General features: G+C 35.1%; 1 protein-coding gene across 1 annotated transcript in view; it reads right to left on the minus strand.

The window, feature by feature from the left end:
• Window positions 1–24,640, minus strand: part of EMB1441 (zinc knuckle (CCHC-type) family protein) — a 231,980-nt gene extending 207,340 nt beyond the window's left edge. The window contains exons 1-4 of the mRNA XM_089825338.1: window positions 24,221–24,640; window positions 3,202–3,314; window positions 2,952–3,048; window positions 2,606–2,730 (exon numbers count right to left, since the gene is read on the minus strand). Of these exons, the coding sequence (XP_089681464.1) occupies window positions 2,606–2,730; window positions 2,952–3,048; window positions 3,202–3,314; window positions 24,221–24,325 (440 nt within the window). The 5' untranslated portion in view covers window positions 24,326–24,640. The remainder of the gene's footprint in view (window positions 1–2,605; window positions 2,731–2,951; window positions 3,049–3,201; window positions 3,315–24,220) is intronic.
• Between the last annotated feature and the right edge of the window lie 408 nt (window positions 24,641–25,048).

Below are 25,048 nucleotides of genomic sequence, written 5' to 3' on the forward strand. Positions count from 1 at the left end.
AAAAACCAACAAACGCACATTCAAAAGAAAAGAAAAGGCTATGAAGGCCTCAAAAATCAAGCATAGGCTCAACAAACAAAAAAACGAAAAAGACTTGACGAAAGCCTTCAAAAAAACAAGTTGATATACAAATTGGCCCTATAATGGTTCTATGGCGGCTCTAGAGAGTCGAAAAGGGCCTCTTAGAATTTTAGGGAATGAAAGTGAGGCCTATAGATAGTAGGGCCTCATCTGCAATAATCTGCCCATGAGTTGATTGATCGATCAACATTAAGCAATTGAATATCAAATTCAACTTAGAGAGATGCGAAACTAGTTTGAAAAGGTTTCGTACTATTACCTGCATTTTGTGGTGACAAAATGCAGGACAATGGTGTTAAGTCAAAAGTAGGGTTTTATAACTAATGTATATATAGTTAATATGTAATCTCGTTATGATATGTTGTGTGTGATGTTGGGAGAAAGATGTTAGTGCCTTAGGCTCATTTAGAAGGAATAGGATAGAGATGATGGTGATGTCTTATGGCTTAGTCTTTTCTGAGCTGATTGTATATCATTTGTAATCCTTCTCTTATAACTAATATAATCATATTTTACTAATCAAAATAAGAGCGGGGAGGTTTCTTTGAGTGAGAAGTAGGAGCGAGTGTGTCTTAGATGTCATGGCTAGAGCTATTATTTTGCAATTGATCCTTAAAAATTGTTGGTTGCAAACTATCCGTAGTCTTGTAAGTTGTGGTCAAAGTAAGTTACAAAATTGCCACCCGGCAGATAGCACCTTGACCACACTAGAGGAAGTCGATCTAGAATCTGAGTGGATCATAGAGGCTACAAATCCCATCTTTACTAACAATGACCTTCAGTGGATTGACCAGGTGAATAGAGATGTTGATGTTGTAGCCATAGTAGACAAGGAGGATAGAGCACAATCAAACACATGCACAGACAATACTAATGTTGGTCAAAGTAGTGTCTTATACGCAAAGACTGTGTCTGCTCATTCATCCAAGACCCACCTTAGACACCTTTGTAGGAGGGATGTAGGCTCCTCAGAGGTTGAACCATAGACTTGTTTTTGTTTTGATATATGTTTGGAACATTCAATTTCATGGATTCCATATTCCATGAGTTTTATATACATTTGACAATATTTATAATTTTATATAGCTAAGTTTGCTATTTCCTTCAGCTACAATTTGTGTTTATGCTTATGTGATCAAAATATGCTTGTGTGTGTGATCAAATTAGCTTCAATTTGAAGATATTATTGCATCTTTAAGGGTTTATTCAATAAAGGGTGCATGAAACAAGATTTAAATCCTTACAATCTCTAAAATTGCTTGGGTTTTTGTCACTTTGCCAAATTTTGTTGATCTTTTTCACCAAATCCCAAGTCATGTCAGCCTTGCCAAGATGTGCCAAGTTGGAGTCTAGAAACTTTGATTTAAGTGAAAAAAATTCCCGTTTGACTTTCCTGATTTTTCAGAAATACCAATACTTTAATATTGCTGATATTTTCCCCAAAAGATTTTTTCTGCTATGAACTTTTAATTTAAAACCATGATCTAAGACTCAGATAAATGGGCAGAAAAGTATTCTAGATTAGTACAAGAAGCCATGGACTTTTCAGCCTATAAAAAAGGAGAACAGGATTCAAAAAGCACAAGTGCAACCAGGATTCCATCCAAGAAACAAAAGCAGTTAAGGAAGACAAAATAATATTAAGTGTTTCAAGAATATGAAAAACAAATCAGGTCTTTAAAAAAAAGAAAAGTAAGGAGTTCATGAAAGTTTTGAGGGAGCCCCAAATAAGCCTCCAATAAGCCCTTTTAATATTTCAGCTCCCATAAGGAAAACTAAAAATTTGAGAGAAAAAAAATTTAAAAATCAAAAGCTAAAGCTAACCCAATCTCCAAAAGTTCAAGAGGGAGAAAATTGTTGAGGTTTGTAAAGAAAATTAAAACTCTTGCTTTCTTAGATTCTAAAATCCCACCTAAATCCTATATGCTGTATCAAGTGATGATGCCAGATGCAAAATCCTGGGTGTTTTGTTTGTGGATAAGTACCCCTATATTCACAATTATTCAAACGGTACAGCCCACTTTGTTTTCCAAACAACAAACAACAAAGCCTTTTAACATCTCACCTCCCTCAACGAAAACCAGTTTTTGGGAATAACTATGAAAAAATAAATTGTCAGAGATCAAATCTAACCAAATGACTGAATATTCAAGAGGAAGTAAACAGTTAAGTTTTGAGAAGACGGTTTACAGCTGATGTTTTCTCAGATTCTAGAATCCAATCCTACCACATGAATCTATCAAGTGGTTGGGCCATCTACAAAATCCTTTGGTGTTTTTCCTGCGGATAATTATCCCTTCATATTAAAATTATTCCAAATATAGAGCATATTTGTTTTAGAAAAGAGTCATTTAACCAAAAGGAAACACCAAAACTAATTAATACCAACTGCTACATTTCAAAAGACAGAAAATTATGGTTATTCTGTCCCTCAATGTACTTGATCTCAAACATTTGAAAAAGAAACTTACAAAATTTATAAAACAATCGAATTTACAATAGTTTCGTTCTTCAGAAGGCAAACCTGTGTGTTCTTAAGAGTGTAAGAACATTATAGTCAGAATCAGTCAAGAGAAGGTTTCCTTGTGCATAAAGCTCAAGAATGATATGATGTTCATTTGTACCAAGCCCAAACTGAAAATCCACAACCTACAAAATTGAAAAGAATATAAGCTTGAAATATGTACAGAAAATCCAGCAACTTGGGTGCAAAATGGTCAGTACAACCCAAAGAAATTAAACACTGAATCAAATATTAGGGAATTATTACTGTCAAAATTATATTGTAGATCTAGGATTGATGAAAAGACTGCACATTAAAATTCTTAAAACTGGATTATAAACTTCACTAATAGGAAAGATATACATACACGATCAGTTCCAAGTTGACGAACATCTTCAAGCCTTCGTGTCCTTATATGCTTTCGTAATTTCAGAGTAAACCCAGACGGAGTCATACTTTTGTCCCTATACAAGATACACCAATATCAATAAAAAGAATTAGATTCTATTTTGAATTAATTAATGCAAATATGTGGGATGTATTGAAGCATAAATATAGAAACAAATATAAACAAAGAATATTTTAAGTGGAAAAGAGATTAAAAAATAGACTCCTACCGAACAAAAACTGTTGTATGCAATCGTATGCCACTTTCAACAAGTAACAATGTTCTCTCACTCTCTCCAGATTCTGTGACCCCACTACTCTTCATAAGCTTGAACATATATGTCTGCAAATTGCAAATAGATTCTGAATATTGCTAAGTACAAGCTCCAAGTTCAAAAAAAAGTCTAACACAAGCTTAGATATTACTTGGGAGTAAGCACCACCTCTAAACTTGATCCACAAATGAACGAAAGAAAACAACTCATAGAGAAAAAAGAACAAACAACCAGGTAAAGACTTCTGCAGCTGAGCTTTGGAAATAGAACTTTTCTTGTCCCTTCAAAGAAATTTAGTTGAAGAAAGATATAGGAGATAAAATGAAAATGAATTACTAACAAATTGCAACATATAATTAATCAGAAAAATATAAGAGAACACGACTTCAACTTAACTTATTAATGCCACTCAAAAATGTACAAATATTTAAAGAACCATGTACAAAAAACAGGGGTATCTCCAAAATTTGTACTAAGTTATAGCTCACAGAGCCTTCTAATCTACTTGTGGGTACCAACCCTCACCTTTTAACAACATTAGAAGCAAAATTCAGATTGAAAATGGTCAAGTTGGATTGCCTCCAATGGGATATGCACTGAACCATACAAATGCAATTAAAAACAAGAGTGGCATTTTTGAGATGATTGGAGAAAGAGGAATGAACCATTTTGAACTAAACAGATGTCAAAAGTGTTGAAGTTTGTAGCTGCGATAGACATCTCTGCTCTTATAAAGTGGAAATATGTTTGTTATGACCGTTATGGTCACCTTCAGCTGAAAGAGACATTTGTGAGAATGTTTAAGTTAACATTGCATAAAAAGATAGGTGTCATACGTCATGCAAAAAGGCATGCGCATGGAAATGTGAAGTGTTAATGTATGGAAATATGAAGGATCTTATTTTTTGGGACTCAAAGAGACCTTAGTGTGTAAGATGAAGAGTCTTATGCAATCTATTTATACGATTGCTTGTATATTGTAGTTAAGAAAAATAAAAACCCTTCTACTCAAACTTGTCTTCACTAAAATAGATATTTTGCTGGTGTGTCTGGGCTTTTCCCTTCAAGTGGAAGGGTTTTCTGTGTATTTTTATAATATCCCCTTCCTTGAAGCTACAATCTAAATAATAAGTTATAATAATAAAATAGAAATAAATAAATAAAATACCACTATTGTCATAAATCAAAGATAAAGATATATAAATCTTCAAATACAATCACCCACTAAACAATATCATCAAATATAGATAATATAATCATTATCAATTACTAACTATTATTAACATACACATCAACCCATTTAATCAATATTGATCAAGTGACTTAACTATCAATTAAACAAATACATCAAGCTATAATCACACATTAGTAATTTACTAAGCAGCTTAATATAAATATTAAGTGCATTAAACTAATTACCACTAAACCTAATCACACATGCCAAAGAGGCATGACTTATCATAAGGACATATCCGCATGTTATAAATACAATTAGCGACAAGACAAATAAGGCATTAAAGTAAATATTAAAAAAAGATGCACAAAGGGAATATCAGACAGTATGTGAAAAATAAGGATCCTCCAAAAAAAAGACACGTCAGCATTAACTAGTTTAACGTGCCAATACAAATGCATTCATGAAACAAATAGAAAAGGCAAACAGAAAGAAAAAATAAATAGAAATACTTCCTATGCCACGTAAGCCAAGGCTGCAATATAAGGATTGATGAAGAGAAGACGGGGAGTAAAATGCTGACAGAGAACCACCCAAACATCATATAGTCAGACGTAATATATAAAGGGACCCCTGATAAGATGGTACACGTGGTGCCCAACTCACCAAAAGGGAATGCCAAGTTATTAAACAATGATTCTATGCAACCTTGATCGATGTTATTTGTAGGGCATCAGTAATTAAAAAAGATTCAAACAAGATAACCATTCATTGCACGTAGATATGACCAAATGCATATACAAAAAGATAAGGTCTCAAGAATAAGGGTATGCTTATTAGTAATATTTAAAGGTATGTTTTATTAGTAATACTTATTTGTTTCATAATGTTCCTTTCCATATTAGAGATTATAGGATATCATTAATGAAATATACAAGTGTGTTAGAATTATATATGTGATATAAATGAAATATACAAGTGTAATAGAATTATATATATGAATGAACTATGTATTGGAATTATGTATTTATTATTATAAAGGTTATAGTTACAAATGGAATCCATTCGAATGATATTGTTTTATAGGAGTAATATGATTTTAATGGAATAATGTGAATATACTTTACTATGATAATCTGTATAGTTCCTTATATGAGGAACATTGGATCTTGGATAATATTGTGTCAGTCCATTGGGCTGACACCATGGAGATTAAAGGAATCTCTGCCATGGGATATGTGAGGCGTTAAGGTCTCATCTGACCACCATGACCAGGATTGATAGATAATCTCCATGTGCCAAAATATTTTGATGATGTCAACATATGCATATGTGACTAGCCTTAGATAGTAAGGGGAGTGCTCCCAAGAAGACGGCGAGGTAGCTATGAGCTACGAAGCCCGATCTAGAGACATCCTTAAGATTGGGGTTGAATTAGAGGGTAGAATAATATAGTTAGTTTTGTTATTGTTGTAATTCTAACAATTATTTTCCAGGTATTACTCGTCCCAAACTAACCCTAATAGTAGGGACATTACAGTGGTATCAGAGCATGATCTTGCCATCCTATATAGTGAATAAAATTATAAACATTTTAATTAATGAAAAGATCAAACTATTGAATACAAGTGACTTATTGTTAAAATGGGAGAGGTAGAGTAAATCTCCTTGAGATGGGTAGATCCCCAATATGGATAAGGAGATGGGTTCCAATGCCTTGAGGAAAGGTTCCAAGATGGGTGAGGACATGGTTTTGAATGCCTTGAGGAAAGACCCCAAGATGGGTAAGAACATGAATTCAAAATCCTTGAGGAAAGAGTCCAAGATGGGTACAAACACGCAGTCCCAATACCTTGAGGGAGCCTACTCGTAGATGAGTATCTAGTACCCTATGACAATGAAATTTTCCATACTCTAAAGAGGTCAAGTAAGAAGTAAAAGTGACTAAGCTCAATTTGCTAACTACTAGTTTTGATGTATACTAACGATCATGAAGAGACCTATCAACTACAACAAAGGATATTGAAACTATGAAGATCAATCACCTCATTATAAAGTCAACAATCAGATTATGTTTAGAACCATTTGAGGAAACTCAACAATCTTGAGGTTATGAAATCTATAAATTGTCATCATACAACATTTGATCATCGAACACAATCCAACTGATGAATCAATAACCCATTATTAAATTAGAATCAATCTCATGATCATCAATTTGGTTAAACATTTGGAATATCTCGTACCACTCAAGGTAAGTGCACTTTCCAAACTTTTGATTATATTATTTAATTAAATTCATAACTCGAATAAAAGCCATGGCTTACTTGTGATCTTGATAATCAAATGAAAATTGGAATTGCTTGAGGACAAGCAATTTTGGGAGGGTAGGACTAGTATCAGAGTGTCCGCCCTTCCCAAATTTTCTTGTCCTCAAGCAAATAATTAAACTTAGTATCTAAAAATAGTTCCCTTTAGAGGGGAATGAATATCTCACAAGGGTACCTTAAATTTGTGAAACATTATGTTCTTGTTTATTGACATTTTTCTTTTTTCTATGGACTTCATCATTACAACTTCCTTCCATTTGGTTTATTTTCCCTCTCTTACACTGATGGTTGTGACTCCAAGGCCCTTTACTTTTGAAACATGGATTTTTCTTTAATAGTCCCTCCCTTTCTAGACACTTGTGCCCCTTGTTCCACAGTCCTTGACATATATAACATGGTCTCCATTGATTATTTTTCTTCAACTCTTCACCTTGTTGGAAATTCTAGTTAGGAAACTATTGGGTTTTTCCTTTATCACATTAGTCTCAATCTTTGCTTTCCTAATAGCTTCCTCTTGAAACTATGTTATCACGGTCATCCATGAAACCACATAAATCTTAAAGCATGCTATCGTGCTCCAACTAGACACTTGTCCAAACAACACAAACATAAGATTCCAATGATAACAAAGGCTACCGAATACTACCACCACTCCACTTCACTCATGATCTGTATAGAAGCATCAAAAGCATCAACTTCTTAGTCCAACCCAACCGTGAAGTAATCCTCCAGAAAAAAGATAAAACATCAGCCAAAACAACAACCAAATTGATAGCTCCAATCCAATTGATAACCCCATGAGATTAAAAGTAAAATCCAACACAAATGCTAACCCATCTAATAGAAATATTGTCACTAATGTCAAAAGATTTCATGAGCATGAGAAAAACTACAAGTGTCAGGCACAATCAATGGAAAAGGCATATAAGAAAGATTATATGTTGAGTAAAAGACACAAAAGAATTATAATGGAAAAACTAGTGCATGAAGAGTCAATAAGAGGATAATAACAAAATGACAATGACAACTTTCAGCATCAATAAACTATTAATGAACAGAAATGAAAATGAATACTGTGAGCTCAAAATCAGAGCAGCATACAAAACATGGATAGTGATGTTAGAGCCATCAATTATATAATGTGATGAAGACAAAGCCATATTAGCCAATTAAGGAGCCGTTAAGAACAAAGTATTATGTGCAGTCAAAGTCACGTAAGAAAAGTGCAAGAGGCCATCAGAATCAGTCAAATCATATTTGGGTCAACAGTGCATACAAATAAATAACTTCATAGCAGGCTAAGTCCACAGTGATAAAAATATATGTTGATAAAAGCAGTGATAATGGTATACATAAGAACAAATGAAGAAAGAGATACACCATATATAAATAGATAGATAGATAGATAGATAGATATATAAAGAAGTTCGAGGAAACAAAATGTTTGCAGACATCATCCACTGTCAATAAGTACCTAAACTTAGTGAAAAAAACAAACTCAAAGGAAGAAAAGCAGTCTGAATGAGCAACATATCATATTCAGGAAAAATTTATAAATCAATACATGACAGTGATAATAGCAATTTGACCAGCATGGAATTCCAATAACATAATATAGTCTAGAGAAAGCCTGGTATATTAAACAGAGATAAAAACGCCAAATAGCAGATCAAAGTATCATCAAGTTTGCTTTGTCATTGTGAGTTTCAGTCAGTAAAGAGAGACAAAGATAGAATAAATATATAACAGTGAATATAATTTCAGTTTATCGATATTATCAATTTTTTACTTTAAGTATGATGAAAAGCCGGCAGAATTAAGGTCAAAGAAATGATAGAACACATGCACAACAAATACCTCCAGCAACTAAAGACAGTGATATCATAGTAATGAATATATTATATGCACGCAATATTATGCTGATAATATAAAGTCAGAGAGACTGAAAAGAAATTCTTTTGCCCCCGTGGATACATTGTCAGGAGTATTTATAATTTTCAATAGCATCATGAGTCAGTAATGGATCAACGATGGAGTTCTACAGACATGAAAAATAGAAGAGCTTCTAAAGATAATAAAGACATACACCATGACTAAGCAGAGACATTGAGCAAGTATAATAAAAAACGGCAACTACAAATTGTTTAAGCTGGCACTTAAGTTGGGATTAAAAATGATGCCGATACAAATTTAAATAAGTATTGTAAAATATCTGAAGTGTATAATGGCCCAGCCTGAAGTCTGATAAGGAATGGTTGGAAGAGCCAGTCATAGACCAAGAATCGTGGTTGCACTAAATATCTAAATAAACAACCACCTTGGATTATAGCAGCTATGGAATACATATAGTGATAATGATGACTAGAAGTCAAGGTTTGGAAACAAAATCCATTACTGAATTATAACGCTCAGAAGTTAAGAGAACCATACCAGTCAATTATAATCTCTAGAAAATTTGACATCTTTATTTGCCGTGTTCAAATAACAAGGGAAGTCAGAAATGCGGCACGATAATTATACTAGAAGCAATCGTATTTAAGACAGCAATAGAGCAAGTGCAAAGTTGTGTGGGATTCCTTTGTGGGTTTGTAATTTTTTCCTCAAAAATTATTTTTTGGGTTTTACTGTTTTTCCTATAAAAAAACAAAGCTTTGTATTGTCAGATTTTGATTTATTTTTCACCTTAAAAATCATGTTGGGTTTTGATTGATTTTTCACCCCAAAATTCATGTTCAGTTTTTTCGATTTTCTCCTAAAAATCATGGCTTTTTGCAGTTTGTTTTGGAGCATTATGCTCATCTGCAAAGTTTTGGAGCATTATCCAAAGTACCATCAGCAGTCTTCTCAGCAAACATCCTCTGCTCCAAATTCAGAAGGCTCCCGGAAGGAAAACACTCAATGCAACTATTGCAACAAGTTTGAGCACATGAAGGTTGAATGTTGGAAGCTCTTAGCTGCCCTATCTAAACAATTTGGTTCGCAGCCCATAGCGAACAGTGCAGAGCACCTTGAGCAGACAAAATCTGCCTTTTACGCTTTTTGACAAGTTTGTGCTCTGGATAGATTAATCATTGAGGGAGAGTATTACGATAATAGATAGTTTCTATTATCTCTGTTTAGTATCTAATGGTTATCTATTGTAATCTTCTGTAAATATTAGAATGTTTATAATATTTATTTTTCTGTTTCTAGAATAGAATGTTTCTATTCTTTAGTTAGTTGTAGATAACTGTTAGTTTTCTCTTAGCTAGAATAGAAAATTTCTATTCTTTACGATCATTTCCTAAGGAAACAGCGTTCCATTCTTTGGTATATATAGACCTCTTGGTCTCTATTAATAACAAGCAAATATTTTCCAATTACTTCGTAATAAACCTAGAGCGTACAAAAGCATTAAAGAATTCTTCTCAGGGGAAGTACGAGATAACCTTCACAAGGGGAGCATTTGAAGACTGGTTTGCAGCCTAATAGTTATCCCTTTGCCATTGATGTCAAAGGGGGAGAAGTAAAGAAAGGTGGAGAACCAAAAGAAGTATTACCATTAATGACAAAGGGGTAGATTGATAGAAATATTGTCATTGATATCAAAAGATTTCATGAGCATGAGAAAAACTACAAGTGTCAAGCACAATAAATGGAAAAGGTATATAAGACAGATTATATGTTGAGTAAAAGACACAAAAGAATTATAACGGAAACATAAATGTATGAAGAGTCTATAAGAGGTTAAATGGCAATGACAACTTTCAGCATTCATAAACGATTAATGAACAGAAATGAAAAGGAATAGTGTGAGCTCAAAATCGGAGCAGCATACAAAACGTGGATAGTAATGTTAGAGCCATTAATTATATAATGTGAACAATGAAGACAAAGCCATGTTAGCCAATTAAGGAGCCGATAAGAACAAAGTATTATGTGCAGTCAAAGTCATGTAAGAAAAGTGCAAGAGACCATCAGAATCAGTCCAATCATATTTGGGTCAACAGTGCATACAAATAAATAACTTCATAGCAGGCTAAGTCCACAGTGATAAAAATATATGTTGCCAAAAGCAGTGATAATGATATACATAAGAAAAAATGAAGAAAGAGATATACCATACACACACACACACATACACACACACATATATATATATCATAGTTCCAAGAATCACGGTGATTCACGTGATTCAGCGATTCGATTCAAGCCAAACGATTTTTTGTGAATCGGTAAATTGAATCAGTGATAAAGGGTTTATGAAATAAGTTACTAAATTTCAAAGGTTTTCTAAATTTGCTGATTCATGGCCAATTCAATTCTGATTCATGGCCGATTCACAATTCGATTCAGCCTTGCCGATTCCGATTCTTGTTACTTTGATATATATATATATATAGATAGATAGATAGATAGATAAAGAAGTTCAAGGAAACAAAATGTTTACAGACATCATCCACTGTCAACAAGTACCTAAACTTAGTGAAACAAACAAACTCAAAGGAAGAAAAGTGGTCTGAATGAGCAACATATCATATTCAGGAAAAATATATAAATCAATACATGATAGTGATAATAGCAGTTTGACCAGCATGGAATTCCAAAAACATGATATAGTCTAGAGAAAGCATGAAATATTAAACAGAGATAAAAACACTAAATAGCAGGTCAAAGTATCATCAAGTTTGCTTAGTCATTGTGAGTTTCAGTCAGTAAAGAGAGACGAAGATGGAATGAATATATGACAGTGAATATAATTTCAGTTTGTCAATATTATCAATTTTTGACTTTAAGTATGATGAAGAGCCAGCAGAATTAGGGTCAAAGAAATGATAAAACACATACACAACAAATACCTCCAGCAACAAAAGACAATGATATCATAGTAATGAAAAAAAATTATGCAAGCACTATTATGCTGAGAATATAAAGTCAAAGAGACTGAAAAAAATTCTTTTAGCAGTTTGACCAGCATGGAATTCCAAAAACATGATATAGTCTAGAGAAAGCATGAAATATTAAACAGAGATAAAAACACTAAATAGCAGGTCAAAGTATCATCAAGTTTGCTTAGTCATTGTGAGTTTCAGTCAGTAAAGAGAGACGAAGATGGAATGAATATATGACAGTGAATATAATTTCAGTTTGTCAATATTATCAATTTTTGACTTTAAGTATGATGAAGAGCCAGCAGAATTAGGGTCAAAGAAATGATAAAACACATACACAACAAATACCTCCAGCAACAAAAGACAATGATATCATAGTAATGAAAAAAAATTATGCAAGCACTATTATGCCGAGAATATAAAGTCAAAGAGACTGAAAAAAATTCTTTTACCCCCACGGATACATTGTAGGGAGTGTATCGTGAGTCAGTAATGGATCAACGATGGAGTTCTACAGACGTCAAAAAATAGAAGGGCTTCTAAAGATAATAAAGACATACACCATGACTAAGCAGAGACATTGAGCAAGTACAATCAAAAACAGCAACTACAAATTGTTTAAGCCAACACTTAAGTTGGGATTAAAAAGGATGCCGTTAAAAATTTAAATAAGTATCGTAACAGAGCTGGAGTGTATAATGGCCCAGCCTGGAGTCTGATAAGGAATGGTTGGAAGAGCCAGTCATAGGCCAAGAATCGTGGTTGCAGTAAATATCTAATTAACCAACCACTCTGGATTATAGCAGCTATGGAATACACACAGTGATAACGATGACTAGAAGTCAAGGCTTGGAATCCATTACTGATTTATAATGCTCAGAAGTTAAGAGAACCATACGAGTCAATTATAATGCCCATGTGCATCCAAGGTACAATTGCCGCCAGCAATCTTCACAAACAGATTTACTTCAAATGTTAAGTGTCGTACTCCAATCTCAGCTAATACCCTTCAACAATTGTCTCCTTAACCACAGTTACCACAGTAGGAGATTCTCTAGCAAATGTCAGATCCACTATACTTCAGCAGTGGAATGAAAACACTTCTCAAATACAGCGATGAACAATATAGATATTAGGCAATCTTAGCTATACCTCAGCAGCTAAATTGCAAGTGCAATTCTCAGAATTTCCAACCCTTAGACATCAGCAAGGGCATACAGTTAAGAACCCAGGAAAAAGCCACAAAGGCACAAAATCAAATATATAATCAAGCGTGCTTTCCCAATGAATGAACTTTTATTTATAAGTTTTCCGTTGACCAAAGTTTCCTTAAAATTCCACTTCAGAAATTGTGGAAGTTTCCCAAAAGAACTTGACACTAGAAACTTTCCAACTCGCTTTTTAGAAACATCTCTTAAAGTCATTATTATAATAATACAAATATTATTATAACAATGCAACTTAATGATTAATAAATAAATAAGAGCTCATGCAATTATTGACCTGATTAACCGCAAGTGACAACCAACTGCCAAGCCACCCACTATGCTACCAAAAATAGCAACTACTAAAAATAGTAAATCCATAACTAAAACCCCCAAAATGCCCTGTCAACTCATGAGGGTCACTATGGTGACTGATTGGCCAACTGCAGGAACCTGCACTGTATAAAGGAGTGCCCCCTCATTGTAAAATCATCTTTTATTGTATGCAAGAGAGCTCTGGAGAAATTGTGCCAGCAGAACTTTGTTTGTGTAGCACTATTTTGATAGAAAAGTGAATACCAAGGAGCAATTGAGACTTAACTTTGATTGAGTGAAATTGTTACCTGTGCGAATTAGAGCCTTTGTCTGTGATTTGCATATGTTATCTTTGATTCATGTAACCTTGTGTTCTTGATAATTGAGTGTAAAAAGAGTTAAGAAGCAACTGGAGCCGAAGCTTTGACTAGGAGCAATTGTAGAGATATAGACTAGAGGCTTTGTCTGTAGCTTATATCTCTTTCTTGATTCACAAATAGTTATGATATCTTTACTTTTGGAAGTCTTTGTGCCCTATCAGTAAAGCTTATTCATAAAGAAATACGACCAGACTTAGAGCCAAATCGATACACTTTCAGCTAGCCTTTGAGTTAGTGTTGATTTATTGGTATCACCATTTTCAGCTTTTAGATAGAAGCGTAGTTAGAGATTTCACCCCGCCCATTACACGCTCCATGAGGAAGTGGATTCGTTCCTGAAAGTTAAGAGGAAAGAATATTGGTAACACTTTTTACAAAAATCTCTCAACTTCTTGCTTACCTTGAGTTGATCCAAGGAACGGTAAGAAGGGGGAGCTTTCCCTTTAAGGTAGGAAAGACTGTCTCACATGTTGTGGTTGGTCATCCTATTTTCCGACTATATTTTTTAACCAAAACTATCGGTTGCAAAATATCCACCCAACAAGGCTATTTCCTTCATACTATGATGTGAAGTGAGCACACCAGGAAGATAATAGTGCTTCCCTATGTGATGATAATAGCTATTTAATGGATACCTCTAGTGCGATGATCATACACTCACTATTCTATGGTTATATATTATTGCAGATTGAATTAATAATAAATTATTTGCATTATATTTGCAGGGTCTCAACTTCTATACTCTGTATATCACTCAAAGTAAGTATTTTCATAAATATATCCACCTACTAATCACCAGATATTATTTCCCATCGCAAACTATAATATCCCCTTGTTTGATGGTTTCCTTCTCTTATCGAATCTGCCCAGGTCCAATTGCATCTATCTCGTGACATAGCTTGTTTGACAGTGTTAGAGATTAAAATCTTATTTGTATTCTTCAATATTGACTGTGTAAGTTTATTGTTATTCCAAATTAGAGTCACCTCTTGTTCGTATTACAATATTGTAATGTTTCTTTAATGGCCATTTTAGTCAATCTTTAGACTATGTAATTTTTTATTTTTGCCTTTACTTAAAGATTGTTTCTTTTAGAAACATCATCTTTATAGATTTATCATTTATATAAGGAGCTTGCATCTCCTCTATTTAATATAACATCCATTTACCATAGCATGGTATCAGAGCAGGTCAATGGAATCTCATAGAATTTGCCTCTCCTAATCTGAAACTTTTTCCAGAAATTTGTTTTTTGATTTTTTCATATTAAAAATTGTTGGAGGTATTTTATGAGAATTTTGTGGCTCGTCTTTGGAGATTTTTGATAAAAAAATCGAGGCTTTTGACTGCGAAATTTCCTAGTTTGAACAAAAGTCTTTGATTTTCAAAGGTTGTGTGTTGCTTGCATGTGTGTTTTGTGAGTTGCATGTGTTTTTTGTGAGTTGAATGTTGTTTGCATATGTTGTTTACCACGTGAAACCTCATGTTTTGCAGCATGAGGGTTTTTTCTAATGTGTTTTCGTAATGTTTTCTTTAAAATTCCGAGGGGTTTTAATAAATTTTTCCCCTCAAATTATTTGTTGGGTTTTAATATCTTTTTCCTCAAAAATTATTAGTGGACTTTACCTTGTTCCTCAAAACAAAGTTTCATATTCTCTAATCCATGTCTCAATTTCTGTTTTCTAGTTTTGATTGATATTTCACCTCAAAAATCATTTCTAACTTTTCTGATTTTTCTCCTAAAAATTTGATTCTGATTTCTGTGATTCTTGAAGTTTGGTAGGGATTTTTTGTCAAGGATTCTTGTTTTAGAGTTTTTTTCATTTTCCCCCAAAAAAACGATGCTTTGCTAACTTCACATCATGGTAGTTGTTCTTAATGTGTGTCTCTGTCTACAAAGGCAAATAGTTCTATTATCCAAAATTAGGTTGAACGTTTTAAGTTGATTTCTGGTTAGAAGTTTTGCTGATTATGAGAGGGCTAGTGGCAGAGCGAATGGCAAGCTCTTGTTTTTTGTTGCAGAGCATTTTGAAGAAAAGGGGCAGCATTCTATGTTTTTTTGGAAGGATTTTGGCTACTCTTGTTCATTAACATTCTGCAGATCCAAGGAGCGTCTCAACAACAGCAGAATGTTATGAAGAATTTATGACCACAAGACATGTACAGTCTTCTGCAAGGTAGTTAGACGATGACTACTAAGGAGGGTATTAAAATATTGTAATGCCTCTTTAATGGTCATCTTAGCTTGTCTTTGATCTATTCATGATTGCTCCTTTTAGAAACATTGTCTTTTAAAATCTATATAAAGAGCTTTCATCTTCTTTGTTTAATAGAACATCAATTTACCATAACAGTTTGATCCTTCCTTGGTTAGTATGTGAATTGTTGCTCCTAAATTAATGAGATGAAACAATGCCCTTTCCATATAATCTATCCATTGTAGCAAGTTTTGTAATGTCCCCTTTTTAGCATTCATAGCATGATGTTGTCGTTAGCCTATTTTTCCCACGGTCCCGTAGGCTAACCAGGACATTAAAGGGACTTAGAGGCCATTTGGCCTAGATAGTTTCAGTTGCAGGTCTTTCTGAGGGGTTTTGAGGCAACTTTGGGCATACTTACTATTTATAGTAAGTCATCTTGGATATGGTCGAACATCCAGTGGCAACAATATGTCGATGGTAATTGTTTAAAATCGACAAGAAGACTTGTTTATCATTGATAAGATTTGTTATGCACTGATAAAGCTATTTTATAAAGTTAAATTTAAATATTTAACTTTATTAATGCATAGACTATAGTTTGTGGGAAATATTTAATTTAAAAGAGTCCCCTTTATTTTATAACACATTGGAGACATAAGTTACATAAAGGGAGTTATCTTTTATCCCACATTGAGAAAACGAAAGATGGAGCTCTTGTGAGAACACTATAAAAGAAATGAAAGAGCTTCTTTTTAGCAGGCTTGGAAAATATCAAAGAAATTGAAAAATTTTCTGGAGATTATGTCTCAATAGTTTGAAGGACGAAATCCCTTCAAGCTGGAAATCTTGACGCCATTGAAAGATATGGTCTTGAGATTCAATAGGGTAGCAGTCTGAAAAAACAAATACGAAAAAGCAGTCCGAAAAAAGCGGAACCAAAAAAGCAAGCCGAAAAAGTAATACGAAAAAGCGGAACTGAAAAAGCAAACCGAAAAAAGCGGAACCGAAAAAGCAGTACGAAAAAAGAGGAACCGAAAAAAGCAGGCCGAAAAAGCTATTGAAAAAAAAGCAAAGTAGAAGGGGCAACATAGAAGAAAATTATTACAGCCATCTACAACCAGGTTCTTTTGTTATGTATTGTTTTTTAGAGTGTTATAAGCTTTCAGCTGTAAGTGTGCATTATACCAGCATTATCATTTTGTAATCCATGTAAATGCCAAAGTCTTGGCCATATTTCATGAGCATTGTAATTTTCATTGCAATTAAGAAGATCATAGTTGCTGGTGCCATTTAAGCAATTTAATATCATTATTTATCAGCTAGTTAGTTTGCATACCAACTGTTTGTAAAAATGCCAGTTGGCTGTAGGTGTTCATTTCTCATGCTTAGATCATATATATGCACTGAATATTGTCAAAATTAGTAGCACACTCATGTTAGGTCATTGTGTAGTCCATTGTAGTCTTCTAGCACAAGATTTTCATTGGTGCAAATTGAAAAAAAAGTCATTTGAAGCTAGCTGAAATACTATATCAGTCATATGTCCCTTGCATGTGAATCGTTTGATGAAATTTCTTGAGCTTTCATCAGCATTTTTTGAGGGCAGATTTGAGGTGAGTTATTACAGTGGTATCAGAGCTTGCTTGCAAAGTGTTTGACAAAATGTCAAACCACTGAAGTATAAAGTTTTTTGGTGTTTGAAGAAGTTATAACCTGTTGGGGTCATTACAGTGGTATCAGAGCTATAAGTCCTGCCATCCTGTGGAGGTCTTATAGGGAATTTGGAATAGCCAAATAAAGAGAAAAATGTTTGACAAAATGAATGCCGGTCCAAATCAGGGAAAGGAAAGATTCTTACAATTATTAGAGACCTTAGCACAGGGACAGTGATCAGCAAAGCAAAGAGCACAGGAACAGAGTCAGAGATTTGAGCTTATGATGCAGATGATGGCTTGTCAAATGGGGTTGAATGCTAATATGGGTGGAGGAAATAATCAAAATGGTAATAATCAGGATGGGGCACATAATGGAGGCGAACAAGTTGGGAACAATTTCGGTCATGCACCCCAGCAAACTAGGACAGTGAGTTCGAGGCCCATTATTCTCACATTTCCTCCTAGAGCTCCAGAGCAGCCCGTACTAGAGCCCCAGATCACTGATATACAGGACCAGCTAAGGAGAGATTGGGAAGCCGGAGGTCCAGATTTTATTGCTGCAATCACCTTTAGGGAGTATATAGATGTGCAGATGAAGCATATGCCACATGGACATGATAGGAACCAGAGCTATGAGCTACAGAAGAAAGTAGGGAAACTTCAATTACCATATTATGATGGCTCGGGGAAGTCTACAGCAAGAGCTTGGGTTCAAAAGCTTGACACATACTTTCAAATGAACCCTATGCCCGAGGAAGAAGCTATTAAGTATGCAGCAATTTACCTGGATGGGTTAGCACACGAGTGGTGGCATCATGGTATGGTCACTATGGGTCATGCACACATTACCTCCTATGTGGAGTTTAAGGAGAGATTGATTGAACGTTCTGATAGGCCTAAGGATCGTACCTTCCCTATGACAGGCAGAAATTTGTATGAGGAGTTTAACAGACATGTTGATTCAATACAGGGAGACATTAGCACATCTTCAAGTAATGGTTTATTTGCATCATCTTCACAGGTAGAAGGGGTTTCAGATGTTGTGCAGGTTGAGCCAGTTGCATCAGAAGGTGATATCATAGGCACACCGGATTGCGTGATTGACACAAATAATGATTCCAGTACAGTTGGGCTAGATGAAGTTACAGCTGTTGAGGATACTATCATGTTTGAGGATAGTACAGTTGATCAAAAAGTGAGCATTCAAGACTTTGCAAAAAATGAGTATCAAGCACAGTTGGATGCTTCTTCACATGAGATAGAGGCTAGTAGCTCTTCACTTGGTTTGGCAAGTCAGTTGAAGACAGGGGACAAGGATATTGTCGCGGCTTTATCTCATCATGACAAGATGCATGGATTGATTGAGAATCACATTTGGATGATTCAACTACAGGAGAGATAGAAAGGAGTCACAACAGGTTCTTATTGTGATGACTTACAACAGATCAAGGAAGGCATGGAAGCAATGAAGGTAAGTTACATACACCTACTTTCAGATCGCGATCATCTCCTTAATCTTGCAGGGATCTGCTAGATGCATTGAAGAAGAAGGAGGAGGAGGTTGACCGGCTTTCTCATGAGTTGGAGGATACTCGGAATTCCTTGGTGTGTATTCAGTTGGCTCTCCAGGATTCTGAGAGACATGTGGACGAGCTTTGTCTTGAAGTGAGCTCAGTTCGCGAGTTAGCGCATATAGCAGGGACTCAATTTTCTTTTACAGTCAGGTCACATGTTGATGATTTCTCAGAGATAACAGAGTTTACAAGAGAGTCCCAGGATCTGAGTATTACAGATGATAGCTATTCTGAGGTTACTCCTTTGGACAATGTACCAAGGATAGTGTATAGGAGTTCGATCAATCGGCACAATCATGTGTCTAGTCAGCTAAGAGTTGGCAAGCGAGACATTGCTATTGCGTGCGAACATTTTGATGCTGCTCGCCAGTTGTTAGCAGTTTATGGATGGGGTTCTCCTACTAGTGATGAGCAAGGAGGTAGTTATCTTTCCTTGACAGAGATCCACTCTTTATGGGAGGCTATTCGGATTCTGAGACAGAATTATATGCAGTTGGTAGCCGACAGAGATTATCTTATGGAGTGGGGGAGTACAGCATATGAAGCATTATTGGCCAAGGAAGATGAGGTGAGTGAGCTTACTCAACAGCTCGAGGTGACTTCTGAGATTCTTGAGAGTACACAGTTGGCTTTGGAGGAGTCACAATTTCATTTGGCTAAGGTGACCGTGGAGTTAGAGCGACTGCAGTCTTTAGCAGATTCTGTACAGTCACAAGCTGTGGTGTCTTGTGATCCAAGGATGTCCATGGTCGAGATTGTCAAAAATAGTGGAGATGGGAATGCATCCATCCTTGATACTAACATTGGCATATCGGGTTCGTTCCCACTAGAGTCAGGATCAGTTGAGTTGGGTGTTGTAGCAGATTGTTGTGGTATGCCTGACATGGTGGTGGCCTCTAGTACTGATGGCACGGAGACTAGAGATGTTGTATCAAAGATCATGTGTGATATTGGTGAGCCGGCGATTGGCATGATTCCTACCAATAATACTACTCCCTTGGTGATATCTTCGGAGGTAGTAGTCAGTTCCAACATGGTTAATGATCAATTGCAGTCTGAGCCACTGACTAAGATTGGCGCATTCTATCGGCATTACGTTGTGAGGTACGCTCATCAATTTACCTTTGATGACCATGTTGATGAGATGATGATACAGAGATGTACTTTGGTTCCTAGTGCTTGTCATCAATTATGGGACGGTTTGACACCTCCGGATGAGAGTTGTGATGGGCATGACATGGCGATAGGTTCTGCGATTGACAGCTTGATAATACATGACTTAGAGCAGGAGTTTGGGAGTGAAGCTTCAGCAGCGGTTGTTATTGATTCTACGCCTTTGGCTATGACATCTCCTGACTTAACTGGTGATCAGTCACAGTGGGTTGTATCACTTGTTCATGGTGAGCTATTGACTGAGGTTGGTTCTTTTTATCAGCATTATACTGCAGGGTATGTACATCAATTAGCATTTGATCCTTGTGTTGAGGAGTTGATGGCAGGCAAATTTGGTTTGGGTTCCATTTCTTGCTGTTTATCTTGTGATGTCTTTTCACCATCAGCGGTGCATGGGAGTTATGGTTATGAGACAGTGGCCGGTGATCTGCAGAGTTGTGTTGACTGCAGGAGTTGTGCAGTGTGTGGATTCTCCATACTTGGTGCAGTTTCATTCGGGAGCGTTCACCATTGTTGCAAAGTTGGATTATACATTCCGTATAGGCCAGTGGGATGCGTTGATGACATTTACTGTGTTGGCAACTTGATTTGTCCACTTTACTTGGGTTCTGATGTTCTAAGAGTTTGTGTTTTGTGGGTTTCTGACTGTGGCAGTTGTGATTTTGGAGTTTGGTTGAGCTGTAATTGTCAATTTGATTATGGATTCCTCTTGGTTAATTTTCAGAGGTTGTTGCAGGAGCCTATGTTGACTGACAGCAGTATAGTTCATGACTACATTTGGGATCCAGATGGATTGATTGGGTTGTTGTTTGACCATTGCTTGGGGACAAGCAATTTTGGGAAGGGCGGACTGTAATGTCCCCTTTTTAGCATTCATAGCATGATGTTGTCGTTAGCCTATTTTCCCCACGGTCCCGTAGGCTAACCAGAACATTAAAGGGACTTAGAGGCCATTTGGCCTAAATAGTTTCAGTTGCAGGTCTTTCTGAGGGGTTTTGAGGCAACTTTGGGCATACTTACTATTTATAGTAAGTCATATTGGATATGATCGAACATCCAATGGCAGCGGTATGTCGATGGTAATTGTTTAAAATCGACAAGAAGACTTGTTTATCATTGATAAGATTTGTTATGCATTGATAAAGCTATTTTATAAAGTTAAATTTAAATATTTAACTTTATTAATGCATAGACTATAGTTTGTGGAAAATATTTAAATTAAAAGAGTCCCCTTTATTTTATAACACATTGGAGACATAAGTTACATAAAGGGAGTTATCTTTTATCCCACATTGAGAAAACGAAAGATGGAGCTCTTGTGAGAACACTATAAAAGAAATGAAAGAGCTTCTTTTTAGCAGGCTTGGAAAATATCAAAGAAATTGGAAAATTTTCTGGAGATTATGTCTCAATAGTTTGAAGGACGAAATCCCTTCAAGCTGGAAATCTTGACGCCATTGAAAGATATGGTCTTGAGATTCAATAGGGTAGCAGTCTGAAAAAAAAGATACGAAAAAGCAGTCCGAAAAAGCGGAACCGAAAAAGCAAGCTGAAAAAGTAGTACGAAAAAGCAGAACCAAAAAAGCAGACCGAAAAAAGCAGTCCGAAAAAAGCGGAACCGAAAAAGCAGTACGAAAAAAGCGGAACCGAAAAAGCAGGCCGAAAAAGCTGTTCGAAAAAAAGCAAAGTAGAAGGGGCAGCATAGAAGAAAATTATTACAGCCATCTACAACCAGGTTCTTTTGTTATGTATTGTTTTTTAGACTGTTATAAGCTTTCAGCTATAAGTGTGCATTATACCAGCATTATCATTTTGTAATCCATGTAAATGCCAAAGTCTTGGCCATATTTCATGAGCATTGTAATTTTCATTGCAATTAAGAAGATAATAGTTGCTGGTGCCATTTAAGCAATTTAATATCATTATTTATCAGCTAGTTAGTTTGCATACCAACTGTTTGTAAAAATGCCAGTTGGCTGTAGATGTTCATTTCTCATGCTTAGATCATATATATGCACTAAATATTGTCAAAATTAGTAGCACACTCATGTTAGGTCATTGTGTAGTCCATTGTAGTCTTCTAGCACAAGATTTTCATTGATGCAAATTGAAGAAAAAGTCATTCGAAGCTAGCTGAAATACTATATCAGTCATACGTCCCTTGCATGTGAATTGTTTGATGAGATTCCTTGAGCTTTCATCAGCATTTTTTGAGGGCAGATTTGAGGTGGGTTATTACAGTGGTATCAGAGCTTGCTTGCAAAGTGTTTGACGAAATGTCAAACCACTGAAGTATAAAGTTTTTTGGTGTTTGAAGAAGTTATAACCTGTTGGGGTCATTACAAGTTTGTAGTCTCCATTAGATACACCTATTGAAATCATTGTATCCATCCATTTATAGTTTTACTTCCTAAAGGTCATGCCTTTTGGAAGATAATATATATTATATCTCTTCATTTAATAAGATCTAATTAAAACTTATTATTAAATCTTATTTCAAAATGAGGATAACGTAATTAGGGTTTCAAATGAGGGTATGAGAGACAACCTCCTAGTAGGGGACATTACACATCTATATGTCCTCCCCTTCTTTGTACATCACTTGGCCTTTTCTACATTTGCACCATTGTTCACAAATATGTCTTGCACATCATCCATTGGTGATGTGGTTTGTTGTGACAGGAAGGCTTACGTCATTGATGTTAAAATATTATTGTATTTGTTCTATTTAGTCCTATGCTTGTTGATAAATGATAAATGCTTCTAACTCACGCTCTACAACCTTGGAGAGCAAATGATGTTGCTAGCCTGTTTCAATTTTGACTAATTCTTGAGTCCAAAATCTCAACTGTTGTTTTCTAAGCCACAAGAGGCCTTCCAATTGACAAGAATTCCTTTTACAATACAGAAGCTTCAACTCATTCAATAATTAATACAAATCCAAATATTTATAAGAACACGAAAGATCTAGTGGGTGAGTATCAAAGGAAATCATGTTGTTTTGCAAGATTTGATAATCATGAATTGGGTTTTTTATTCATTTACCATTAGAACTTGTTCGATGCAAAATTCTTAAAGTTTTAGTTATCTTTCTATCCATGCAAGGGCTTTGACAAGCAGGGTAATATTATAGGCATATTGAAGTAGAGTAATGTTCCCTATACGACTTGGTCGCCTAGGTCTAGATGTTCTTTCAAACTATCATTGCATATTCCAAAGAAGAAAAAGCCCTCTTAATGACAATTTTGTTCAAAATATGTCTAACAATATTCCAAGATGAAGAAAATATTTTATGAGATTACCAAGAAAGCAAATGTCACCGACATTCTTCGGTAATGATCCTAAGTTCCTCATTATTGGGAATGATATGTTGCATACATTTATACATAGAAAAGACCCTTGTTACTTCCTCTTCAAGGCACTTCACAATTTGTAGAGAGCTTAAGAATAAAAAGATAGTAAAGGTTGATAATAGTGAGGACAACAACGAGTTGTACAAAAGCAAAAAAAAAGTGTACATGTGAATACAGAGAGGAAAGTAGCCATAGTTTGGGCACCTGAGTTCTGTGTTCAAGGCTCTTTCGAGACAAGGGTGGGGTCCCAAGTTGTAGCCTCAATGCTTCAATACTAAAATTAATGAATGAATGAATGAACAAAGAAGAATTTTAATAACGTCCACGAAACCAAAAATAAATCTATATTAAAGCGAGGAATTAAAATATCTGAAAACTTTGATAGGACCCAGGAAGAAATAATTTAAGCGAAGTTATTAGTAGGCGTGGTCACCATCCACACTCTTCTAGCCTTAATTGCATAAAAAACCCACTGAAGATCCTGTGATTGAAGTTTGATCGTTTTGCGTTTACAGTGGCACAAAATCCACATATATTTACAAAAGCACCAAATGGCGAAAACATATTAGCAGGGGTATTTAGCACATAAAAGTTTTATTAACGAGTCATACAACTAAGATCGACATTTTGGTTTACCAATTATGTACCGCATAGCATCAATCAGATTTCTACTTCATGAATTTTCAAATCTAAAACTAACCAACAATGAATTCACCGGTAATGCCTAACAAGAAATAAATTACCTTAGGCGATATATCGTATACATTAGAGCAGCGCATTCCAATGAGTTTTCGGAGGCACTTCACTTCAGCCGCCACATCGGCAGTATTCATACGAATTTTCACCATTTTGGTTGAATTAAATTTACCCCCGGAATGCTGAAGTAATTATATGTGCAGCTGACAGCAGTTGCATACAAGCTTTTCGCTGCGATGATATAATAGCAAATGCGAATCAGAACGGGTCTCCTTTTTGACCTTTCCGGGAGATTCCAGACTACCCTTTTCCAGTTGATATCTAATTGACAGAAAAGAAACGCCTTGTTTTTTTTAGCAGGTCCAAAACTGTCTCTCAGCACACTTTGAATATGTAGAGAGAAAATTTATTATTGTTATTATCATTGCTATATTGTTACTATTTGAAACTTGTATGGCGGTGTCTGTTACTAGTGAATTTATTCTTCAAATGGTGAAACTTTGATTTATTTAATTATTTATTTGTTTACAATCTCTCTTTTAAAATAAATTATAAATATAGATTTTATTTATGATATTTTTACAATTATAATTTGAGTTTTAAATTTTTAAAAATCAAATGTAAAATAATTCATTTTTATTAATGGAAGAGTACTAGCTTATGTTTTGATTGTTGTTTGTTTCTTACTTATCTAATTTCTAAATTACTAACTTAATCATTTAAAAACCATAAATAAATTTCACATGTACTAGTAGTCATTCACTTGTGTTCTAATAGTTAGAGTTGTTGAACACTTGTTGGGGGAGTTGTACAACTTATTTGGTGCACATAACATGTGACTATTAGGATATTTGTGTATAAGTATTGGTAGTTGT

This window comes from Cupressus sempervirens, chromosome 4 (genome assembly GCF_028749045.1).
Source record: "Cupressus sempervirens isolate cs-2001-9-10 chromosome 4, ASM2874904v1, whole genome shotgun sequence".
Classification (NCBI taxonomy): domain Eukaryota; kingdom Viridiplantae; phylum Streptophyta; class Pinopsida; order Cupressales; family Cupressaceae; genus Cupressus; species Cupressus sempervirens.